Source organism: Balaenoptera borealis, assembly GCF_965194805.1.
Source record: "Balaenoptera borealis genome assembly, chromosome: 2".
Classification (NCBI taxonomy): domain Eukaryota; kingdom Metazoa; phylum Chordata; class Mammalia; order Artiodactyla; family Balaenopteridae; genus Balaenoptera; species Balaenoptera borealis.
Genome location: NC_138867.1, coordinates 144,952,525 through 144,978,043, shown reverse-complemented (window position 1 = coordinate 144,978,043; position 25,519 = coordinate 144,952,525). Strand labels below are relative to the sequence as shown.

Here is a 25,519-nt window from a genome sequence, read left to right as displayed (position 1 = left end):
AGGGCCTAGCAGTGTGCTAGCAACATAGGTATACAGCAGATTCTTTTTGAGTTAGGATAAAAAAGTATAGAAAATATTAATTTTCCTTAGAAGTTTTGTTATGTGAAATTAGAATTTAAGGTAAGGGACTAAAGAAAAACAAAGAGGCTTTTAAAAAGAGGGTAAACTAAAGTAGGCTAGGAAATAATACAAAACAATTAACAAATGTCTCAGCAGTAAGAAATTCTTGATAATGTTGAGTTTCCTGAGTTTATTATGAAACATCAGTAATACGATGACAAAAGCAAACATGTGAGAGAAAATAAGACAGGGAACCCAACTCTGTCATCTCCTCCCCTCGCCCCTCTCTGTGAGAGAGCTCCTGGGACTGAGGTCCTTTTGGTCCATCTTTTGGCTTTTCCCCTTGGAGATAGTGCTCTTGTAGGCCCCCCTTTTTTATTGAGGTGAAATTCACGTAACAAAAATTAACCTTTTAAAGCGAACAGTTCATATAGTACGTTCATAATGTTGTGTAACCGTCACCATTATCTAATTCCATTTTCATCACCCCAGAATAAAACCTGCTACCCTTAAATAGTTGTTTCCATTCCCCCTCCCCCCATCCCCTGGCAAACACCAACCTGCCTTTTGTCTTTATGGGTTGTCCCTGCCCTCTTTTTATTTATTTTTTATTTTTTAATTTAATTTTTTTAAAGTCTTTATTGGATTTGTTACAATACTGCTTCTGTTTTATGTTTTGGTCCTTCAGCCGCTAGGAATGTGGGATCTTAGCTCTCTGACCCAGGATCACACCCGCACCCCCTGCATTGGAAGGCAAAGTCTTAACCACTGGACCGCCAGGGAAGTCCCACGTGGCCTCTTTTTAAACTGGATCTATTTGAGAGGGATGTGCTATGGCCAAAAAGAAATTATTTGGCTTTAAAGGCCTAGGTAGTACTGGGACTCAGAGCTACATATCTTTTAAATATAAATTTATTTCTTTAATAGCATTTTCAAAGACTTCGTAAACGTAAATGGTAGTTATGTGTCTATTTTATTTTAAACTTCATAATTCTCTTAATTCTTTAGCTTTCTATCTTAAAGCTATATAAAATATAATAATTACATTGACGGTTACCTATACTACTCTAGTAATCAGATATTTATATATAATTTGCACGTGTAGCGTTAGTGTCTCTCTACATTAAAACAGGATTTCAACCACTGACCTTCTGCAGTGGGTAATTCTTTGTTGTGGGGGCTGTTCTGTGCACTGTAGAATATTTTAGCAACATCTTGGCTTAGGTGCCAGTAGCACCCCTCCACCCTTCCAAGTTGTGACAACTAAAAATGTCTCCAGACATTGTGGACTATCCCGTCAGGGGCAAAATCACCCCTGGTTGACAGCCACTGCATTAGAATCATTCCCCTTGAGAATTTGGCTTTCTCTTTACTAGAAAGAGACTATTAATATGTTATTTGTTAAAAATAATCCTCCTAGAGTTATAGAGGAGAATTGCTAAATCACCCAAGAAGCTTAGTCATTCATTGGTTTTTATAATTGTTCCCAAAACTGCTTTAAATTTTTATTTTAGTTTTTAATGTTCATTTTTGGCAATACTCTCCTTGCTAATTATGTAAGGGTCATTTCTTGTTTGGCTATGTTATGCTAAAGGAATTCAACTTGATTGCCTAATAGGAAGTAATTTCATGGAAAAAGTAAATACAGCCATCTGAGTTTTTCAGAAATACTTGAAACATTAAAACTGTATTAAAGTACAGTGAATAAAGCATTCAGCAGGTGAAGAAAAGGAGAATTTTTTTAACACAAACTTTCCTACTTTGATGTCAGAAGAACTTAAGACAACCATGTTCTACTATTACCACTGAACTTATTGATAATAAATTAAATTCTCCCTTTTTGTGCTTCCCTCCTCTGCCCTAAAAGTTCTGTTTTCTCAGAGTGTAAAGGCTCTTTGGCCACTACTTAAATCTTGTTATTTCTCAGTGATCAATGTTAAATGAATTAAGTTTTAAAAGGAATATTTGATTTGATTTAAAATATATCTCAAAATAAGTTTGTAGCCTACTAAATATTATAATTCTAATTATAGATTCCCTGTAGACTTGAAAGTGACAGTTTTTAAGGACTGTTCTGCTACAAGCTAGTTTGCTAGCTAGTTTGTGATTTTACCTGTAACTAATTAAGTATAACTTGGGACAAACTTTGGGGAAAAGAAGATGGGAGGGATGTTGGAAGCTAGTCAAAAGAGGGGAAATTCAATGTAATAGTATTAGGTGTTATCAGTTAAGTAGTAGGGTTGAGAGATGGCATCTCAACTGGCTTTTTCCTGGGCATAAATTATTTAATAAGGTCGTGGGAAGAAAGAAAATCCCACAAAGTGGAGCTTTGGCTGCTTCTCTGCATAGTAAAATTCAGTTTCAGTAAATTCTGTTTCCAGTGCATGGACGAAGGAGATGAAGCCCATCCCTCTATAATTTTTTGTACCTAAATTTTTCCTTAGTATAGATGTGGAGAGAGGTGTTATTAACATAATATGCTTTTTATAAGAATGCTTTGCTGTAGCAACTTCTGTCTCCCATATGTGCTTGGAATGTATCTAATGCATTCTTATCATTTTACTTATTTAGGGACTACGTTAGGAGTGAACTGGAGTCCGCCTATGAAGGACCAATGTATTTAGAACCTCTCTCCATGAATCGGTTTACCACAGCCTTAATAGGTAAGTATTATAAAAGAATTAAAAGTGTACGTAGGAACCAACCAATCTTAATTACTATCTTCTAAAATTGGTTCATACTTAATACAAAAAATTGGAAAACTCAAAGTTATTCATGACGACTTTCAAAACATAGCCATTGTTAAATGTTAGTCTTTTTCTTTCATACATAGGTGTTTCTTATTTTACATGTTTATGATCACATATAGCCTGTAGTTCCTTGTGTTTTTTTAAGGGTAATGTAAGTATTTGGGAAGATTAATTGTAAAATAAAGCTAATAATTACTTTGTAAGATTAAAATGAAATATGTAATGTCTTAATATTGTTTACTGTTGTTGAAAGCCATTATCCTATAGTCAAAAATAAAGTGCCAGAAACATCAAGAACTTGAGACATGATTGAAATATTCAGGTAGCAGAATGCTTAAAATAGAAGTGTTGGCTGGGACCCCAAAACAATATAGATACAGTCCAAAGTGAAATACTAGACCCTACCATGCCAAAGTTGCAAAAAAGAAAGTGAGAGAAAACCAGTATGTGATTCTTAAATTCACCCATGTAGAGGGTGTTAAGAGGTTGAATGTTGGGATTTGAAGGAGGATTTCTTTAGGGAGCTGTTTTCTCTAAAATACTTGCCGGGCCCTTCTCATTTAGAGAATTTAGTGGTAGACCATTTGGAGACACATATTTTTTTGTGGCTTAGGGGGGATACTACAGACTGGTATCCAACCTAGGCCTGCAATATCTAAAGCTACACCATCCAAAACAAGCCACATGTGGCTTGTGAGCCCTTGAAATGTGACTAGTCCAAATTAAAATATACTGTAGTGTAAAACACACCCAATTTCTCAAACGTAGTACAAAAATGATGTAGAATGTCTTGTTAATTTTTTAATATAGATTGAATGTCTATGTGATAATATTTGGGATATATTAGGTTAAATAAAATATATTATTAATTAATTTTACTTTTTTTTTTTTTTAACCTTTATAAAATGATGCTACCAGAATATTAAATATTATATATATGGTTTGTATTATAATTCTAGTCTGATATAAAGGCCAGCACTGGGCTGGCTGGCTGGCTGTTGAGTTTCTGACTGTGGAGTGAAAATGTCTTGCGAGGTTCTCCTGTATCATCTAATCTGTGTAGGCAAACGATGTTAGTTTACTATAGACTAGATGAGGGCCCCAAGAGTCAGTGGAATTTTCTTAGGTCCTCCCAAGAGGGCCCTTATAAAGATGAGAAGACTCCAACAGGGATTGAACTTCTAGATTCCAAGGAGCTGAGGAAAGAACCAAAAACAGCCAGAGGAGGGTACATAACAAGCATCAAGGGTACTGCAGGTGAGAGATCCACAGTGATGGGAACAATCAGAAGAATCCTTAAAAGTGCCCAGGAGAAAGGAGATCCATTTTAAATACGCCAACTGCAGGGAGCACCAATACCATACCATTGTAAGAACATAGTTCAGTAAGAATTTTCTACTTCCCTCCCTCTCCTTCCCTGCCTGCTTCAGTCGTGAGTAAGTCAGGAAAAGAGTGAGACTGTGCTGGCAGAGAAAGAGGAAGAAGCTTGCCTTAACCTCTCTACTCCCTGTCACAATTGCAGGTTTTCTGTGATGCCATAGGAGGCCTCAGCTGTAATAAAGGAAAACTCTCAACTTTAAATCAGTTTCAAAGTTTTGTTTGTTATTAGATTGAGGTTAGATTAGATTAGATTAGATTGTGTAACCTGTGCTAGATTAGAAAAGGTATGGGACTTGCCTTAGGGGTAGGAGAACACTCAGTTCACAGAGTGGCTTTTAAAACAGTAGGACACAAAAATAATGTTGCTTTATGGCTGTTTCCCATGAATTGGTATATTCAGTAGTGGTAACATCCAAGTATGAAAATATTTGCTAGGTTAGAAAACTCATAAAGTGTTCTCTTTTATTCTATAATGGACACAATTTAGTATAAATCTGTATATTTCCTTAAATTTTTCTTATCAATGATAGTGTGTTTACTCAACTAAGATTCAATTAATTGGAAATAAAACAAAATCCATAAACTATTAAGTAGCAATTTTCTTTAGACTTTGATTTTAAAGTAACTTTCTACTCCTTTTCTTCCATTTCACTAATGAACTTTTAATGAAAAATTAAGTAATTTGAATATGCCATCATTTCTTAGGATTACAGACTTCTTAGAGATAGTTCTTACAGTGGAATCCTGAAATCCAAAGAGTACATTGTGATTTTGATTTATTCAGAACTGTCAGTTGAAATAGGCATGTCAAGTTAAACAACTTCCTGTTCTTCTGGAGCTATAGGAAAGATTTCCACTAACAGTATGACTCCTTCCTTCTTTCACCTAAATAAGAGGAGTAGTCTTCTCTTAAAGAGAATCACAGCATATGAGTCATACTCTTCTGTGAAAGAAGATAAATGAAGCCTGTAACCCCAGAGCTGAACACCGAATGTGCTGTCCTAGACTTATGGGAATTTTCAGAGCTTAAAGGAAGTTTACATCATGCTGAACAAGGAAAAATTTTTTTTTTTTTTTTAAGAAGAAAAAAGAGAATTTTATTTGAGCCAAACTGATGATTATAACACAGGCAGCAGATTCTCAGAAAGCTCTGAGAACTTGAACAAGGAAATTTAAATATCATAGCTATGAGTATAGTGAAAGTAAGACATACCAGAATGAAAATTCCTAATCATTCCTAATATTAAAGCATTTCCTCTGAGTATTTTATTTCTTTCAGAGTTTTAGCTAATTTTTTAATCAAAGAAATATACTTACTTTTAAAAGTCAAGAAATACCACAATTTTATGATGAAAATTGGCTTTCTCCTGTACCACTCCTCTCTACTCTCAGGTATCATTCCCCAGAGGCCTCTCTCCTTTCAACTCACCGTAACTTTTCCCTGCTGTTTTCTCTTTTGTCCCTTTCTGGAAATTCTCTTAATTGGATAAGGTTCCTCCCACATTGAGCCCCTAATTTTCTTACTGTTCCATTTTCCTTTTTCTCTCTCTCTGTCTCTCTCTTTGTCTTTTGTTTTACTTTCTGAGATTTCCCAACTTTATCTTACAACCCTTTTGTTGTTATATATTTTAATATCCTGGAGTTTGTTTTCTTTTTATTGTGACAGTCTTTTAAATTTCTTAGATATATTATTTACTTTGAAGCTTTCTTTTGTTACTTGCGTTCTCTCCATTTGTTTTGGTCTTTGCCTTACCTGGGACAGCAGTATTTCTTAAGCCTGGATTAGAATCACCTGGTTATATTACATAAAAAATTATAAATACTGATGCCTAGACCCCATATGAGGCTGATAAACTGTAAGTGTTACTTAAATATCCTTGTGCGATCATTTGTATTAAAGTGAGTTATTAAGTTGTCGATTGGAATCTCTTTAAGGCTTACCAACGGGTATGTTTCACATTTGGTGTCAAGTGGGACTGGCTGTTTTTGGGGAGACCCCTAAGTGTGCGTATTTGTAGGTCTTTTCACTTGGACTTGGGTCAGTTTCCCCAAAGAAGAATCTTTCTATCTCCTGTAGGGGAGGCAAGTGTCAGTGACAAGAGCTGGGTGGCAATAAACATGGCAGCAGTGTTTGGAGATCTAGAGCGATCTCATCTTTCTGGGTGCAGACTTTTATTTTAATCTCCGTTTTTCATTTGGGCACTGCACCTCACCTCTGCCCTGAGCTGTGCACGGTGCCCAGGAGCCTATTTCAGCCTTTCCGGAGAGCAAAATTCAGTCTTCTTCTCAGGGTGGGGAAAGAGTAGTGGCCTGATGGTTGTTTTCTAGCCCCTAAGATTTTGTTGACTTATCTTACTAGGTGGCCTCTCTTCTCAGTTTTCTTTTTCTATTTCTTTCTTTCTTTTTTTTTTTCTGAGGGTAGAAAGCAAGATTTATTGAGTACACTGCAGGGGAGCAGCGGGGGAGACCAAGAGGGGGTCTGCGCTGGGGGAAGGAAACTGGGCTTCTTTTATGGCCCGCTCTGGTCACCCTTGGGTTAGTGTTCCACCCGTTTGGTGGTTAGGGCTCAGTGTGTCATAGCTCTATCTGCCTGGAATGCCAACTGCTTGTGACTGCTGGTAATTTCTGTTGGGGGGAGAGTGCATTTGTCTTATCTTAAAAGGACTGCCCCAGCCTAAGATGGCTGTTCTTTTGTTAAGCTCTACATTTCCCCCCTGTCAGATCAGCAGAGTCAAATCATTGACATCTGGGCAACGACATCATCTTGGGCTACTTCCTGCTGAGAAGGGGCGACATTGGGTCCCAGTTGGCTTCGCTGGTCGGCTATGGGGCTGTGGGATTCTGTGTGAATAGAAATTTTGGGAGGCCTGTTTGAGAGTAGTCAACTGTATTGATTCTAGAGGTTGGAATCCTTGTCTTGTCACCATTTGTAGCTTGATGGAATGAAGTCGGTTTTGTAGCAACTTGTTTGAAGTACTTGGTGACGTTGGTGGATCAGGATGGAAAGAGAAAAGAGGATCTCACAGTGTGCCTGGATTTGCCACAGACGAGCTGCCGCTGCCGAATGCACCAGGTGTTAGAAGTGAGGAGTCCCAAGGCTAGGCCCAAAGGACACTGCCACCCCATCGGGCAGGGACAGTCAGTCGATATGGGACTGGGCTTTAGGTCCGCCAGAGAGTCAGGATGTGCAATCCCTGGTCTCCAGGGACCTTAGACCATCGGCAGTGTTGAAGAGGAGAGAAGACTTTCCAGAACGTAGGCCTTGGGGTGACAGTGAGTTGGAGCCCGTCCGGAGGCCTTGGGTCCCGCTGAGCAATAACCCTGGACGGGGACCTTCAGTTGCCCCAAGTCATTAGGTCGATCATTACTATCGGAAGACTGATTAGAAAAGGCAGAGAGAGGAGAGAGAGGCATTCCCTGTATGGGCCACCAAAATGCTGTGGAGTGCGGTGATGGGGCTGGCAGTGTGGGTGGTAAAAGAATTTACCAAGCCAGAAGTGAGGGTAAAAAGCGAGATCTATTGAGTACACTGCAGAGGGTGAGAGCAAGGCGGGGGGATCTGCCTCAATTTTCTTTATTATTAGGTGTTTTTCTCTTTCTTAATGCCTTTATGAATGTTTTTCATATGATTTGAATATCAGTTCTTCAAAAGCTAAAATTAGTACTTTGTGGGAAAAAATACCACATATGTTACATACAGTGTAGTAAATTGTTAATAAATTTTCAGCTTTGTATAAAAATAGTTGCCGTTTTTGAATTCTTCTAACAATAATATGGATAGAACACAAATTAGAATCTAAAAATATTGTTTTGCTTTTCATTGGCAAGAAGGAAAAGAATTTGACTGATTCTTAAATTAATTTGGAAGATGACATGTTCAAGAATTTCTAAGAAATTCTGAGAGGAGCAATAAGAGGAGACTTGTCCAGTCAGTGAAAAGGAATACTGGGCACTGTCATCAGAGTAGAGCACTGAAAAAAAATAGCAAGTTCCGACACAGACACAAAATATACAGAAGATTTTGAAGTATACCAAAGTGGCATTTCAAATTAATGAGAAAAGAATTGGATGATTCCAATAGCTAGTTTTGAGACAACTGACTACACATCTGGAAAAACAAACATAGATCTTTACTTTTTACCTTATTCTAAAATAATTTCCATATATATTAATTTTTAAATTAAAGAAAATATATGTGATTACATGTATAATCTTGAGTAGGGGGAGCCATATAATTAACCATGGCACCAGAAGTAGAAACCATTAAGGAAAAGATTGATAGGTTTGACTCTTTATAATAAAAACTTTTATACTATGAGAGAAAAAAGTTATTAAAATACTCAAATGACAGATTGGTAAAATACAATCATATGATAAAGGAGGTTAATATCTTGATCAAACAACAGAAGGCTACATATCCTAGTAAAAGAATAGACAAAGAATGTGAACAAACGTTTTGCCAAGTAATTGCAAATGCTTTTACATATTGATTGGCCAAAAAGTTCGTTCGGGTTTTTCCGTAACATCTTGCAGAAAAACTCGAACGAACTTTTTGGCCAACCCATTATTTATTGGTAATGTTCAGTGCTACTGGTAAATGACAAAATACAAATTTAACAAAAACTTAGAAAATATTCCTTGCCCTTCCCTTTCTTAAATTACTTTCACTGTTGACAGGTAGGTGGGAAAATGGGCACCCTGTACACTGTGTGTTTTGTTTCTGTAGGGCAATTGACAGTATGTGTCAAAAGCCTTAAAAAATGTTTCTTCTGACTCAGTAATCCCACTTATAGGAATTTAGGCTAAGAAAATATTAGGAAATGTGCTCCAAGTAGTTTATACAGTGATGTAAATGTACAAGCTTATTCATAACAAAGCATTTTATAATTATGAAATATTTGAAAATAGCCAAATGCTAATATTGTCATATGCATTCAGTTTTTTAACTAAAAAAACAACAAAAGGCTTTATTTACTTATTTATTTATTTGAGAGATATATGCATAATGTATTAAATGAAAAAAGCTGATTGTGTGTATGCTATAATCTCCTTTATATAAAACATTTGTGTATATTCACATGCATAGAATAAATCTGAAAAGGTAACAACATGAATAACTTTGAGCACTGCCTAGGTTTCAGATAAAATGCTAAGGCTTTATGTGCAATACCTTATTTAATGAACACGACATTAACAGTGCTACCTTTGGGTGACAGGATTGTAGGAGATTGAGGCTTCTTTTTCCTTTTTACTTCCCTGTATTTCCTAACTTTTCTATAATCATGCATAATCCTCTGTGAGAAGAATTTGTTGTTTAAACTTTTCAGTTTTAACTTCTCATTACTGAGTCATTTGGGAAGGCTTGCACGGTCCTGTAGAAGCAATTAAAGATTGAAAACCTCAGAATAAATCTTGTCACAGCATGATCTTGGACAAGTAACTATATCTCTTGGGTTTTATACTTTTACCTCTAGACGAGAACAGTTAAATATTGAGGGCCTTTGTAAAAGGAGCTAAATATATTTAGTTGTAGCTGAATTATTGTTTGAGTGAGACATTTAAAAAAATTGCCATATTATATATGCCACCTGGAATGTGATAAAGACCAGTGGATATTTGTGCTGTTTTTTTTAAGTCAATCCTAGGGAATGGGTGCTCAAAATTCACAGAACATGTGAATATGTAATTTTGGTCAGATGAAATTAAAATTTGATTTAAAATATTATCTAAGAGATCCTAACTAAACTCCTTCAAAAGCTGTGTCATCATCCTTATTAACAGTGTCTTGTTTTTATTTTGTGGATACCAAATCTCAAAATTAAATACGTTCTCCCCCCCCCCCCCCTTTTAGGTCAGTTGGTGGTGTGTACTTTATGCTCCTGTGTCATGAAAACGAAGCAGATTTGGCTCTTTTCAGCTCACATGCTTCCTCTTCTAGCACGCCTCTGCCTTGTTCCTCTGGAGACAATTGTTATCATCAACAAATTTGCTATGATTTTTACTGGATTGGAAGTTCTTTATTTTCTTGGGTCTAACCTTCTAGTACCTTATAACCTTGCCAAGTCTGCATACAGAGAGTTGGTTCAGGTAAGACTGTGTAGATAAAATTCTACATAAATATTAAGTATATTAAAGATTTAGTTCACTTTTATTTCACAGTCATGGTCATGGTAACATTATGTTTGACAGTTTCAAAACAGTAACTATTTTCAACCTAATTAGGAGCATCTGAGATTCTTTATTAAGTTCTATTGAGAGGCAGTAAAGTGAGGTAAGTGCTTCTCCGGAAGCAGATGGTCTGGGATCTCACTCTGATGCTGCTGTTTACCAGCTGTGTAACCTGGGGTTACTCACTTAAGTTTACTCATCTGTAAAATGGAGCTAATAATAACTGTTGTACTTAACGCATAGGGTAGCCATGAGATTTGAATGAGTTCAGTGCCAGGTAGATGATATTCAGTGTTAACTACGATAACAAAGACAAGAATGATGTAGAATTGAATACCTAGAGGTCAAATCCTGTTTTTTTCCTGATTATAGTCCTGTGAGTACAGTTTTTTCCTTACGTTTGTTTAATAGACTGAGAAGTTAAATAGTTCTGGTATGGTATGACAGATTTCATTTAGATGTGGTGCTTGGACTGATTTTGCCAACATAACGTGCTTCTGTTTCTCCTACTTTTATCAGCCTTTGCTCTCAAACAGATTATTTCCAGACACAAACAGTAGGTATTCAGCAGATAAATAGTTCTATTTGATTTAATCAGTGAATTTCAGTATATAAAATAGGTCTTAAAACTGACATTGGTATAAAGAGAGAATTAAAATGGGCATTCTTTCCTAGCTCTTTACTGTGTGCATGACCGTAAGGTACAGGAAGCTTTCAGATTGGTCAAACTGATACTACTAAATGAATCCTTTCCTTGTTGTTATTGTTGTGGCCCCAGGGGCAGATTTCCCAGAAAAATTACCTAAGCTCTTGGCCTTACCCTGATTCTACTGATTTCTTCATCTTACGTAATGATTAACTTGAGCAACTTTCTTGAAAGTAGATCTTCCGAAGAAGATGAAGTTATTTTCATACTCTGATTGAACAGTTTCTTCATGGGGAAGGGTTGTTGTATTCAGAGTCAGAATGACGAATTTATGTATTTTTTATTTGAATTCAATCTTGTGGAACTACCCTGGTTTGTAAGAAGCGGTAGATATTCAGTAAATATTACTTGGATACTGTTTATTTAGTCACTGTAAGGACAAAGCCTCCGTTTTTCAGTGTCATGTTTACCTTCTCGCTTGCCGTAAGGTTCTTGTAGCACAAGGTGTTGCAGTTGAAAATAAAGTATAGGTTATGAAATTCGTGACCTGGAAAGAATTGGATAGACAAGAGATGGACACTGTCAGGTATTTTAGTGGTCTTTTCCTTGAATGGAAAGGAGGAAAAGTACTCTACCTCTCAGTGATTAGTTTGCTGCTAATAATAATTTTGCAGCTAGCTGGACAATTTCCTTTTTCTTTCAGTATTTTCTAGTTGGGAAAAAATAGGGGTTAATCATGACTCAGTTTTAGAAAAAATATTTGATTTACAGATGAAAAAATGTAAATTTAGAATAACCTACAAGTCAGTGTATTTTCATTTAAGGTCTTTATAGTTTTTGAAACATTCTGGTGTCACACCGAGCATTCCGGCAAGACCAATTGGCTGCTTAGGTTAGAGTTTGTAACCTACTTGGCAAAACCCTGTTGTGTTGCCAGGATCCGGTCCCTGGCTTAGTAACTCCAGAAACTTGGTTACGGCTATACTCTTAGGCTGAATCAGATTATGAGAATTAATTCCTCCTAATCAGTCTCATAAGAAATTGTTTTATAAACTAGACAGCTAATTTATTGACTTATAGTAGTTTAATAAATTTTTTTAGGTGTACCTTTTTTCCTGGTGTTAATGCACTTGGCAAACCAAATCATTTGAGAAATGTTGCTTGATAAATACACAGTAGGAGCAAGGGGAATTGATTTGTCTGGGGGAAAAGACTTCCTGTCTTTGCTCCATAATAAACTTCTCCAGTGATTATTCTGTCTTCCATCAAACTACTTCTCATCTATGACCTTCCTGAATAAACTCTGGAAAATTCTTTTATATTTCCCTTCCTCCTAGCCCCTCAAGCAGTATTGCATCGTTCATGCTAGTCCTGTTAGACATGAGTAAGTTTACCAAGGCTCCTCAAACTCCCTTGATGTAGTTTTACTCTGACTGTGACTTTATTTTGACATTATCCCTGAACTGTTAGGGCAGTTTACTGTTGCCATTTGATGAATGTGTGTCAACTGTTAATAATAATGCAAAATCAGAAAATTAACAAAGACATGCTAATTCCTACTTGTATGTATAGAGCTAACTTTGAAGGAATTGAGTTGAAATAATCTTGCAAGAAAAGAAAAGCTACTCAGTTTTTCTCTTTAAGTACTTTAGGTTAAACTCTTTTGTGTTTAAATGTGTTTATTGAAGTGATACAAGGTGTTTTCCTAAAGTCGTATTTTCTTACTCAGGTAGTGGAGGTATATGGCCTTCTAGCCTTGGGGATGTCCCTGTGGAATCAGCTGGTAGTCCCTGTACTGTTCATGGTTTTCTGGCTCGTCTTATTTGCTCTTCAGATTTACTCCTATTTCAGTACTCGAGATCAGCCTGCATCACGAGAGAGGCTTCTTTTCCTTTTCCTCACAAGGTAATTAATAAGAGTATACGATACTATATATAACCTTAGGAAGAGAAAACTTTGATCTAGGAATAGTAAGTTTTTCAAATTAACTTTTGTCAGTCTTTTTATAGTGCTTCATATTCAATTAAAATAGGATTTTCACTCAGTGGATGCCTAGGTCTGGCAATGTAGGGAGGTGCTAATATAATAATGGTGGTATATTTGGCTGCACTGTAGACTGTAGTACAGCAAATGATTTGTGGAAAGGTATGTAGCAAATTGTAAAAATGTTTTTTCAATTTCAAGTTAAACTACTGGAAAAGAAATATGTTACTAAAAACTGTCACTTTAATTGAGTATTTAATATGTGCCAGCCACACTAATAAACACTTCTTCATACTTACTTTTATAGCAGCCCTGCAAGAAAGGTGCCTTTATTATCATTAGCATTTCAGAGCTAAGGAAACTGTACCAAGAGTAACTTGCCCAGGTGCCAGTGCCAACAGAAGGGGTGCTGACACTCAAACTCCATCTGAGTCCAAATCCTATGACTTACCTATATACTTTCACTATGCCCTGTTATTTTCAATGTTTTGCTTCCGTATTAAGATAGAGTCAAATAATGGTAAAATGAGTATATCATAGTATTTTACTATTTAACCTAAAGGAATTCTAAGACTTGGTTTCTAAAGTAAATTATTAAAAAAAAATCTTAAGTCATTAGAGTCCTTTTTCCACCTCATTATCTTTGTTGCGAGCTTATCTAGACATTTGTCACTGTTAAATTCCAAGTTTCCATCTCAAGCCCTCAGAATCTAGCAAATGGGTCTACATCTTCATTCCCTGGCTCATTGTCACTTTAAAAGGCAAGAAAGAAACTCTCCTCCTGGGAAGTAAGTACAGGCGAATACAACTTCAGAGTTTTAGTTAGTAGAGCTGTTGTTTCCCAGCCATCCAAAATGATGGAGTGTTGTGCACTAAGTGGTGTAGGGGAGGAGAAGTTTAAGACAAATTTACTCTCTTTAAGGAGCATGTTACTTGTTAAGATTGAAAATGTTACAAAGTTAAACAGCAATAAAAATGTCATGGGGCAATACCTATTTTGACAAGTAAGTAAAATAAACTTATTGATACTGAGTCAGATTTTGTACTTTCTGAGACTTTTAATTAAAAAGTAGCTTTTATAAACATGCAATAACTGATATCAAACATATTTTAATGGCCAATTCATTGTTTCACTGCTATTTGTTTTTATGTAAGTATTATGGAGATTTTATGCAGAGTTTTAAAATGGTCCAAAAAGTAACTGAATTTAAAGAGAAAGAGAGATATACAGTTCTGTGGTTAGGATAACCTAAGTGTGGGACTGGGATTGGTCATGTTTTAAACCAAATTATTATCCATTGTGAAGCACAATCAAATGAAGCATAGTATAATGTAAGAGGCTTAACAAATCAGTAAGCTATGAATGAATTTGGACTTAACAAAGTAAGAAAATAATGCTGAGATTTTAGGTGAGGCTTAGATATCTTGCCAAAATAATTTTCTTCTTTATTCCTTTTCCATACATAGGATAGGTTGCCCCTTCTCTATATAAGAATATTTTAATTTGGTGTTTTATAGAGAAGTTCCTGTGTGGTTCTTTCATTAATTTGTATCTCTGTAAGCATTGTTCTTTGTCCTTCTTGATGCTCTCGTGAGTCAGGTTATGTGTGTATGTTGCCTTGCCAAAGAACAACTTACTTTCAAAAAGGAGGATCACAAGTTTACCAGGATACCCTGACTAAAACAAACCAACAAAGCACGGCAAACAAACTGAAAAACAAAAAGAAGGGTTTTTTTGTAGCCAGGAAATAGAAACTAAAATCAATAAAATGTCTCATTGAGGAGAGATGGGAAGAAAAGTTTTATAAATTTCCCAGCCTCTTTCACTTCCCCAAAGCTAGGTTGAAACCTTTCGTTTTCTTTAGTATGCTCTTGAAAAATAGCACCACACTCTTTTTTAAAGTAAGAGAAAAAGAATGTGCTCCTCTTGAAAATGTAATTAAATCATACTGTTTGGGTAAAAAAGATTTCTTTAAATATAGATACAAGAATAGAGAAATTGTATGGACATTCAGTAAAACTTTCAGACTTTTCCAATGGGAATGAAGTAAAATTTTTAGTGTTATTTTTAGCCGTGATTCTCATATTTTTAAATTACCGGACAATTTGTTGAAACATGTTATATAATGATTTTTCTGAGAAAAATATCAAACATTTCAGAAATTAGACTTGTAAGAATGCCATAAAATTATTTATTCATTAGCTGTCAACTACCATGATTGGTAGATATTTTGGCTCCTAATGGAAAACCAAACATTTTTTTCCACATCATAATGCACAGTGGTCTACGTAAAATTAGATGTTTTCACGTAAAAAGTAACTTAAAAACAGTTGTGTAAGAAGGATAACCGTGTAGCAGAGGCATGGACCTACATAGTAAAGGGCAGATACTGATTTGCCTGAATGAATTCCTCATCCATGCAAGACACTCTTCACTGAAATTTCAAAACTTAAGATACTGTGCTTTGAACGGTTTTTTATTAGTTGCTTTGTAAATGCTAAATCCAAATTATTGGTACATAACATTACATATATTTGCAAAATACTTGTTAAATTATGCTCAAACATGTTCAATAAAAGTATTGAATGTATCTATAAAATATGAAAGTATTTCCAAGGTTTAGTGCAAGTCCAGTTCTCCTTATTAAAAATTGGTATTAAAATTATTTTTAAATGGTCTTGGGCTGTATTCTTGGACATGCTTTTGAAATAACCCAGAAAAAAACCTGCATTTACCTACGCCTAAATTAATTAAAATGTAAAGCACCAGTAGCATGGAAGGCACTGTTGGAGTGAGAGGAGTCAGGGGCTGCAGAGTCTGCACAGGCCCTACCCCATAGCAGTTTGGTCAGAGAAGGAGTTTTGACAAGGAACCACATTAGCAGTACAGTCTGATCGATTTGAACAGCCAGAACCTTTCAGAAGAACAATGGGCAACTATACACGTTTCTTTTGAATATTATCAGCATGTTAATTAGATATTTCTTAAGGTTTGAACAAGATTTAAGCCTTCAGAGTTTTACTACCTTTGAAGGAGTTGATAGTTAATAAAAATAAAAAAGACTGTGTTTCAGATTTGGTGCTATATGCTGAATATTTGCCAAAGAGTTAGAAAAATGAGGTTAGAATAATAATAAGAATGGATTTAAATTATTAACAGAGTGGTTAGGTGATCTCATCTCAAATTTTGGGTGTTTTCATTGAGGATCAGATCAAGCTTGGTGGTTATTTAAAGGCCTAAGATGTTTCAATTCCAAATAAACAATTTTTATCGGTCAATATTTCCCCCCCTTTTTTTCTAGTATTGCTGAATGCTGCAGCACTCCTTACTCACTTTTGGGTTTGGTCTTCACGGTTTCTTTTGTTGCCTTGGGTGTTCTGACACTCTGCAAGTTTTACTTGCAGGGTTATCGAGCTTTCATGAATGATCCTGCCATGAATCGGTAAGTTCTTCACCCTGAATAGCTCTAGGCATTTAAATCTTATGTAACTTGAAGAAGGAATGATGAATTTCTTTGTTGATGAATCTTAGAGGAAATGGAATTTTGAGGACTTTTTTTTTGGAATGGTTGCAATATTTAGATTAAAATACTATGAAAAAATAACTAAATTTCTGTGTATAAAAGATGTATTTTTATTGTATGTACGTAACAATGTATATTAGACACTTTCCTTTCCTAGATTTATTTAAGAAATTTTTGGATAGCTTGCTTTTTCCCATTTGACATTTGTGTCGCTCTGTTAAAATCAGATTTCTAAATTTGATACTTTCTTAAAGATTTTTTTTTTATGTTTGAACATAATTTTGATACTGATTGAAGTTTCAAAGGATGCATTAATGAGGATGCAGAATAGTTATTCCAGTTGTTATTAAATCACTAAGATCAGGTATTAGGAAACTATTTCTAAAACTTGTCATGATTTCTGTTATCTGAATTAACATAGAGGTTTAATGGTTTCATTTATATAAATTTATGTAACCTCTTCTTAAAGTATCTAAATTTTTATGGGATATTTCATAATTAGTAGATGCTGAGTACCTTGTAAATTGAGGGGAAATTTTAATTTGTTGTATATTAGTTTTTTAATGACAGAAAAGAAACCTATGCTCTGTAATTTTCCTGCCAGTCCCAGCTAACACCTTTATAATGGAAAAAGGGAGTGGGGACAAGACAGAAAAATAATTCATGTTTAAGTTCACAGAATTCATACCATTCAGAAAGCACAAAATGGAAAATGATAACTTTCTTCCCCTACTTCCCATTTCCTCTCCCCAAAGGTAACAGCTATAGATGGTAATTTAAAACATTTCTTATAGGGAAAAGTATATATAGTCTTTTCCACATACTATACACATTGTTCTGTACCTTATCTTGTCACTTAATATGGTTTAGATAGGTTTTTTTGTTTTGTTTTTATGTCAACACATATACCTCGTTCTTTTCAATGAATGCATAGTATTGCAAAAATAATGTATCTTTTTTTTTTTTGCTATTTAAAAATAATGCTGCTATGAGTGTCTTTGTTCATGTCTCTCTTTTTAAACCCTTAATTAGGAAAATTTTAAACCAGGAAAGCTGAGAAAATAGTAAAATGAACCCCTATGTATGTACCTGGCACCCATCTCCAGTAATATGGCCAGTGTTGTGTGTTGTGTGCCCCTGTCAATTCCACCTACCTTGTCCCATAACACTCCCTAGCTGCATTTGTTTGGAGCAAATCCCAGATATAATATTATTTTACCTCTAAATCTTTTAGGAAAAAACCGTAACTACAATAGAGCATTCATTTCTGATAGAAGAATTCCTTGACATCAAATACCCAGTTGGTGTTCATATTTCCCTAATTATCTGTCTAAATTTTTAAAAACATTTTGTTTGCTCAACTCAGGATCCAAATAATGCCCATATTGTAGTTGACTGGTATGCCTCTTAAGTCTCTTTCAATATTTAGGTCCCTGCTATCTCTGTATTTTTTCCCTTTAATGTTATTTGTTGAAGACATCAGATTGTTTGTCCTACTTAGTTTTTCAGTCTGGATTTTACTGATTGTATCCCCATGATGTCACATAACATGTTCCATTGTTTACTTTATCTCTCAAATCTATGTGTGTGTGTGTGTGTGTATATATATATATATATATATATATATATATATCTTAAAAATCTATATCTATATATCTTAACTTTTGTAGTACATCCATAGGGTAAATTACTAATAATATTATTGAACTGAAGGGTATGTACATTTTAAATTTATTAGCAATTCTTCTCCAGAAACATTTTACTGGTTTATATCTCAATATTAGTCTGCCCATATTTTTTTACATTCCTTGTCAGTACTTGGGTCATCAAACTTTGAAATATTTGCTAATTTGTGTATCTGAAAACTGTACCTGTCCTTTGCTCATTTCTCATTTATTTGTGAGATTCTTTATAATTCAAGTCAATAGGATAAAAAGGTTTTAGGACTTTGTATATATTTTCCATATGGAAATTGAATTTCAAAAAAAGTATTTTTGTTTACATCTCTGGTTCTTATGGTCTTCTTAAATAGACCTTCCCTACTCCAAGATTATAGAGACATTCACCTGTGGTTCTCTATTTTATAATCGGGATATAGCTCATGATGTAAATATGTATAATTCAGTGGATACCTAAGAATGGTAGGAGTGTCTGACTCGTTAGCAAAGCCTGGTTAGAGCACTTTTATTTATCTGAGAAGTTGCTTTTTTCTCCTCACTGTATGCTAAAATTATAGCTATTATGTTTTGCACATGTAGTGATACATTATGCTTGTATATTATTACATTGATGTTAATATTCTGATCAAGTTTTTTTTGTCGAAGTCAGAATAGATCACAAATATGTAATAACAGTCTAAGCCTTTGAATTATTTTCCCTCAGAATTAAATGTGATTCTGATTATTGTTTGTTTTTCCAAAAACGTGTGCTTTTCTAGGGGCATGACAGAAGGAGTTACGCTGTTAATCCTGGCGGTGCAGACTGGTCTGATAGAGCTGCAGGTTGTTCACCGGGCATTCCTGCTCAGTATTATCCTTTTCATTGTTGTAGCTTCTATCCTGCAGTCTATGTTAGAGATTGCAGATCCTATTGTTTTGGCGCTGGGAGCATCTAGAGACAAGTAAGAAACTTCCTAAAAGAAATTTTTGTCATATTGTTTACATAATTTGTTGTCTGAAGATCTAGGTATTGTTTAGAGACAAGGTGGATGAATAATTGGTATTAGCTTATTAACAAGTTTACATTTTTATTTTTTGTATTTGACTTTTCTGTTTTTTTTTTCTCTCAACATTCCTGTATATAAAAGTCACATTAAAGGCCAAGTAATTACAAATCAGCTTTTTCTTCTTCAGAGAAATGTAGTACTTTTTTATACTTATCCAGTTTTTAAATTAAGAATGTAGAGCATAAAATTCAGTACAGTAAATATAACAAATAATATACAGTTTTATTCTGTGCAATGCTAAAGGAGAGGAAACATTGAGAGAAAGGGCAAATGAAGGAGAGAAAAATAAAGGTGGTCAGACAGTCATAAAGATAGGCATTTATGGAATAACAAGTCTCATCTGATGGCGTTTTGCAACTAACTGAGGTTATAATGGGGATTCTTGATACCTTATGGGACCAGCTGGATTCATATTCATCTCATATTATAGAAATTTTCATAAGGAATAAAAGTCAAATTATTATTTGGCTCTTTAAGATACTATGATATGAATATGTATAATTCAGTGGATATCTAAGAATGGTAGGAGTGTAACCTACCTAATGGTAGGCTTATGGTAATTTATACAAGGATTTTCTATAAGGAATTGCTTAAAACTCAGTGCCACTATTTTTTTCCGGCATCCTTCTACACACTCTGATTATTGATTATTGAAATACCCGATTTAATTGCTTCCTTGGTGGTGCTTTATAAGTAAGGAAATTAACATTTTAATTATAGTTAATCAGATTTATCTTTCTATCCCCATATCCCATATTGCCAAACATTCTGAAAACTTGTCAAACCGTAGAATGGCTGAAAGAGTCAATTTAATTTAAATAAGCTCAAAGCTCTTGGATATGTTTCAGATAATTTTAATCATTATACTTATTTGAGATTTGGTTTTTAGGTTTAAGGTTTCTCAGCAGAAGCATTTAAGATGTTGAATTCAATGGTGAACTTAGTTAAATAGTCACTTAAATTGGGGTTTTGACCTAAGTACAATTACTATTTTGTCCTATCTGGCAGTATCCTTTAGTATTATTAATTATACCAATTAAAAGACTGATATAATACAATAGAAAGTTTGGAAAAGAGAGAGAAATAAGACCATAATTTCACTGCCATAGGCACCAGTAAATTCAGTTCTGGGTCCTTCCAGGGTGCTGAACTAGCATCATTTTACTGGCTTCTTCCTCCAAGATCAAATACAGAGGAAATTTAGAGGGAAAGAAGCAAGACTGAGAAGCCCTGTGTGTTGGTGTGGAGTGGTTATTTTGGATTGGTGTCACTGTTGTTACTCGTGTCTGTAGCAGCATTAATTGGCCTGAGGCAAGAGAGGCTCTTGGCTGTGACAGGATGAGATAGGAATGAACAGTTAGGGTTCTGTTCTTACTTCTCTCCCACCACTGCCTATGGTAATTAGAAAATACAATCAACAGTTAAATGGCAGTACTTCTTTAAACAAATGAAATGGGAAAGTTGTGAGAAAAATAAAACTTATTAGAGCTGACTTAAGAAGTAAAAAGCTTGGATAGTTCTGTTAAAGAAATGGAAGCAAATGGTAAACATCCTGACTCAGATGGTGTTATAGGAAAGTTCTGCCAAACTTTGAAGGAGCAGATATCCCTGTTTTAAACAAATACTTTCAGACAACAGAAAGACTATGCCCCTACGCCTGCTCATTCTTTGAAACCAGTATAAATCCATATTGAAATCAGACAGACAATTTGAGAAAGATAAATTAAAGTTTATTTCACTTACAATAGGAGATATTGTGAAGTTTTTATAATAATTGGCTCAAGTATAGACAACTTGACCAATGGAACAGAGCCCCCAGACAGGTCCATATATATATGGGACTTTGGTGTATGACTGAAGTGGCATGTCAGATGAGTGGGGCAGGTGGTTCTCTTCTGTAATGTAGCTGGAAAAAAATGGTTTCTAATTGGAAAAAGATGGAATTGGATTCCTATCTCACGGCCGTAAACAAAAGAATCAACTCCAGAATGGTAGAGCCTTAAATGTCAAAATAAAAAATTAAATCTGCATAGAGTAGTATATTTTGGACCTTCAAGTAGGAAAAAAAATTCTTAAACTGATGGAACTGGCCGTGAAAGACTGAGACTAAGAATGACTATGATTATGAAAGAAAAGAATGATAAATCTAACTATCAAAATTAATAACATTTTCTAAACCTAAAGGAAACTTGTATTAGAAATGATAGTTACAAACCTGGGAGAAGATATTTATAGTATTCACACTTGCTCAAGAATTAGTATCAAGAATATGTAAATAGCTCAGATTGGTGAGAGAAGTGGATAAAATACATCATCAGGCTTTTAGTGAAAGCGGAAACAATGAATATGAAGAGAGGTTCAGTGTCTTTAGTGGTCAGAGAAATGTGAATCAAGACTGCTGTGAGATACTGTTTTAAACCTATGGAAGTGGCAATGAAAAAATAATAGAAAAGAAGGAAGGAAGGGAGAGAGAGGAAAGAAAGCTGATACCTAGGGTAGAAGAAAACATAGGTGCCCAGATATCCCAGGTTTCTGGTAAGAGTGTAAATTAGTGTAATCACTTTGGAAAACAGTTTAGCATTGTCTCCTCCTACGTAGATACTCAAGACATTCTTGTGCATGTTCAGGAGGGACATGTAGAAGAATGTTCATAGCACAATTCACAATAGCAAAAGCCTGGGAACAAATCATATGCCAATCAAACAGGAAAGGGGGTGAATAAATGTGATAATAGTCACAGTGGAATGTTAAAAACATAGTGATGCATTAAACATTATGAATGATTCATAGCAATAGATGAAGTAAATCCAAAAAGATGACAATATAGAATGTTATTTTTATGTCAAAAACAGAATTTTAAAATACACTCTTTAGGAGTACATATGGATAAACAAAACTGTAGAAAGGGAAGCAAGCAAGAGCGTGAAGAGCACAGGACTCATGAAATGGTTTCATTGGGTGGAGGGAGGCAGGACATGGACGAGCCTGGCCTGCCATGTGGTCCAGGGCCTCTTTTGTACGGGGAGATGGGTTCATGAATGCTTGCTACATTTCAGGTATTTAAAATAGCTAATTGGATTACGAACTAATAAAAAGAGGGACATGCACAGACCATAACGATAGTGCAGTCTAAACAGAGGATTGTGATTAATTCAATTAAGTGTACCAGGATTGTAATTAATTCAATTAAGTGCACCATTAAAAAAGGAAATGAAAAATATCCTAATTCTCACATTAGGAGAACAATTAAAAGGTAATATTGAAACTCTGCTTCTCTCTGTCGTTAAGACTTTGTAATTATTAGGGGAAAATCCTCACACGTCTTGGTGTTGCTTGGACTGGAGGTAACTTCCAGTGTTTAAACTTAAAAATGTGTCTCAGATAGTTTTAGCCGTAGATGTAATTGTTACTTTTATCCAGGAATTTTATTACAGTTGTTAGCAAGGAATTTTACAACTAGAGTCTACTGTATTCAAATGATATAGCAGATTTTCAAATGACTAACTTTTCATGAAATGGGTTGAGGTGAATTAAAAACATTTTTTTTTCACTTTATAGTGCTTAACCTGTTAATGGGATGTGATTCTAGCATCATTTTCCGCTATTCGTTTTATGTTTAATTTTAAATTAGATTTTTATTGAATTTTAACTGCTTAAATAAGGATAAATATGTATGTAATGTCTGTGTGTATATAAAACACAGAAATTAGACGTAAGTTTAAAACTGTTGGCATAATGTTATATTTACTTTTCTGTGTACATGTATTAAATATATGTTTGTATATATATGTAAATTATATAAGTGGATCACAGCTAGCTTGATTTTGAAAAAAATATTTAAAGTTTTAAGGCAAATTGCCCTATTATAACTACTGTTACAGTAATTCCTTTCTGCCTGCTTTTCTTTAAAAAAAGTAAAAGTTTGGAATCTCAAAGCAGAGCTACTGTGGCAGGTTTATATTTGTCCCTTAACTTCTCGTAAGAAAAATGTTTGACAAGAAAAGATGTAAAACACTTTCCAAAGTACCTAGCTTTAATTTTAACCAGAATAATAATTTACTTTCTTATCAGACTTGCTAATTGTGGACAGTCCCACACAGTATAGCATTTAACTTAGTGTGGTTATTTTTCCTCCCACCTGTGTTGTAATAGAGTTAAAGGTAGGCAGGATGATTTTTCTGTCTCCTTGAGATACTCCACATGGACTTGAGAACATATCACAGATGCTGATATTTAATTAAAACAGCATAATTATTGTGGCTATGAGCTTTAAACTACTTTGGTTGAAATTCACGTTTCCTCATAATGTTTTTAAATAATCTGTGTTTGTTTTTATTAGGAAATCATTAAATGATTTAAGTCTTGATATTCAGTTTACATAGATTGTAATTGAGTTTTGTTTTTAAGAGAGGGAATGGCTGTTTGGGGCTCACGCTGATTTCTTTCTAGATTTGTGATCCTTATGTTAAAAAATTACTCCAACTTTGGCTTTTATTTACCAAGGAAATGGAAGTATCTAGCATCTTTTTTTTTTTTTTTAAATCCCTTGTTGGGGTAATAAGTCATTACATCATCATTTGTCTTATAAATTGGATATATAAAGTAAACAATAAACTTGTAGGGGGTGGAAATCATACCTTTTTTTTTATTGCACAAAAAGATTTTTTCAAGGTTCTGCTTAAGGCACTTGTTGGGGGAGGGTTTTGTGTCATTTTTCTTTTAGAAGTTGGTTTACAATCTGTATTAAATTGGGGGTATATTTAAGGAATGATCTATTAGAATAGTACAATGTACGAAGAACTAAATAAAAGAAAAGATTATGTTCCTTCTCCTTTTGCCATAACTAGGGGACTCCTGCTGTGTATTCCACTATTGACAAGGAGGGTTCAAGTGGAATCAGAAGCTGAAATCTAAGTCTAAGAAATTTCTTGACTTGTTGGGTGTCTTAAAAGCATAAAGTTATACATGGAACTATTCTGCTGTGTAATGACCACAATTAACTTTTGTCCTGCTTATATCATAGGGCTTTGCACTTGGGTGGATAGGTGGGTAGGTAAGAAAAGGTAGTAACTGATGGAAAATAATTTGAAAAATATCAAGCAGAAATAAGTTTTCAAGTTTTATTTGGCACTTATTTCAAACAAGCCTCTGTGCTTAGGAGCTGGAGTTATCCTATTTTTGAGGAGATTAAATATGGGTGATAAGACTTTTTTAAAATGTGTGTACATATATAAAATATTTTTATTTAAATAATAAATATAAAATAAAAATATAAGTAAGAACGTTTAGGTGTATATGATACATAATATATAAAATATTATATATAAATATCTGTATATTGAAGCAGTGCTGCAATTTATTGTATGATTGTTTGGTACAGATGTTAAGAATTCTGAGAGGGTAGGTGATTCCTGGGGAAAGGATATCATTACCTATGTAAATATATTTGTTTAGCTTGAGCTAGTCTAAAGGGTTTAGAAAAGGAGAGAGTGGGATGCAGGCATTTCTGGTGGGATTTTTAAGAGTGCTTGTGTTTTCTTGGGAAGAGAGTTAACCATCTTTGCTTGTAGTGAGGGACAGATGTTGGCAAGTTTGGACCAAAAAATTGGGAGTGATGGGGACTTCCCTGGTGGCACAGTGGTTGAGAATCCGCCTGCCAATGCGGGGACATGGGTTCAAGCCCTCGTCCGGGAAGATCCCACATGCTGCGGAGCAACTAAGCCCGTGGGCCACAGCTACTGAGCTTGCATGCTGCAACTGCTGGAGCCCGTGCTCTGCAACAAGAGAAGCCATCGCAATAAGAAGCTTGCACACGGCAACAAGAGTAGCCCCCGCTCGCCACAACTAGAGAAAGCCCACATGCAAAAACGAAGACCCAACACAGCCCAAAAAAAATAAATAAAAAAAGGCTAAAAAAACAAAAAAGTTGGGAGTGGAGGACCTAAAATGCCAGGCTAGGAAGTTTAGAGAAGGTATTGACAGTATTATGCTAGCAGAGCTTTGGAACGATTAATCTCTCTAGGAACAGGGGCTAGAAGGGAGGAAGATCAGCTAGTAGGTCTTAAAGTGCAGTGGTTCTTAGTTTTTCCCCAACCTCAACAGATGTGAGGGGTAATACCCCTGCTCATCGGAGAGCCATTCCTCTTAGTAACACTGAACTCAACGGCTGCAGAGATTTTCATCCAGGGTGGTGCAGGTGAGGAGAGGACGTCATGACTTAAGACAGCACATTACTGTTAAAATTGTTGAAGTTTAATGTTATAAAAGCCTGACATCGCTTTGA

At 35.0% G+C, this 25,519-nt stretch overlaps 1 protein-coding gene across 4 annotated transcripts in view; it reads left to right on the top strand.

The window, feature by feature from the left end:
* RNF145 (ring finger protein 145) overlaps positions 1 to 25,519 on the top strand; it is a gene marked incomplete at its 3' end in the record, with an annotated part of 71,363 nt that overhangs the window by 40,257 nt on the left and 5,587 nt on the right. For 3 of the 4 annotated variants that reach the window (XM_082379886.1, XM_082379887.1, XM_082379888.1), the window contains 5 exons: positions 2,632 to 2,723; positions 10,042 to 10,277; positions 12,734 to 12,909; positions 16,290 to 16,430; positions 18,949 to 19,131. In XM_082379886.1, the coding sequence (XP_082236012.1) occupies positions 2,632 to 2,723; positions 10,042 to 10,277; positions 12,734 to 12,909; positions 16,290 to 16,430; positions 18,949 to 19,131 (828 nt within the window). Of the gene's footprint in view, positions 1 to 2,631; positions 2,724 to 10,041; positions 10,278 to 12,733; positions 12,914 to 16,289; positions 16,431 to 18,948; positions 19,132 to 25,519 lie in introns of those variants that run through there. The other variant, XM_082379889.1, reaches the window with a different exon arrangement.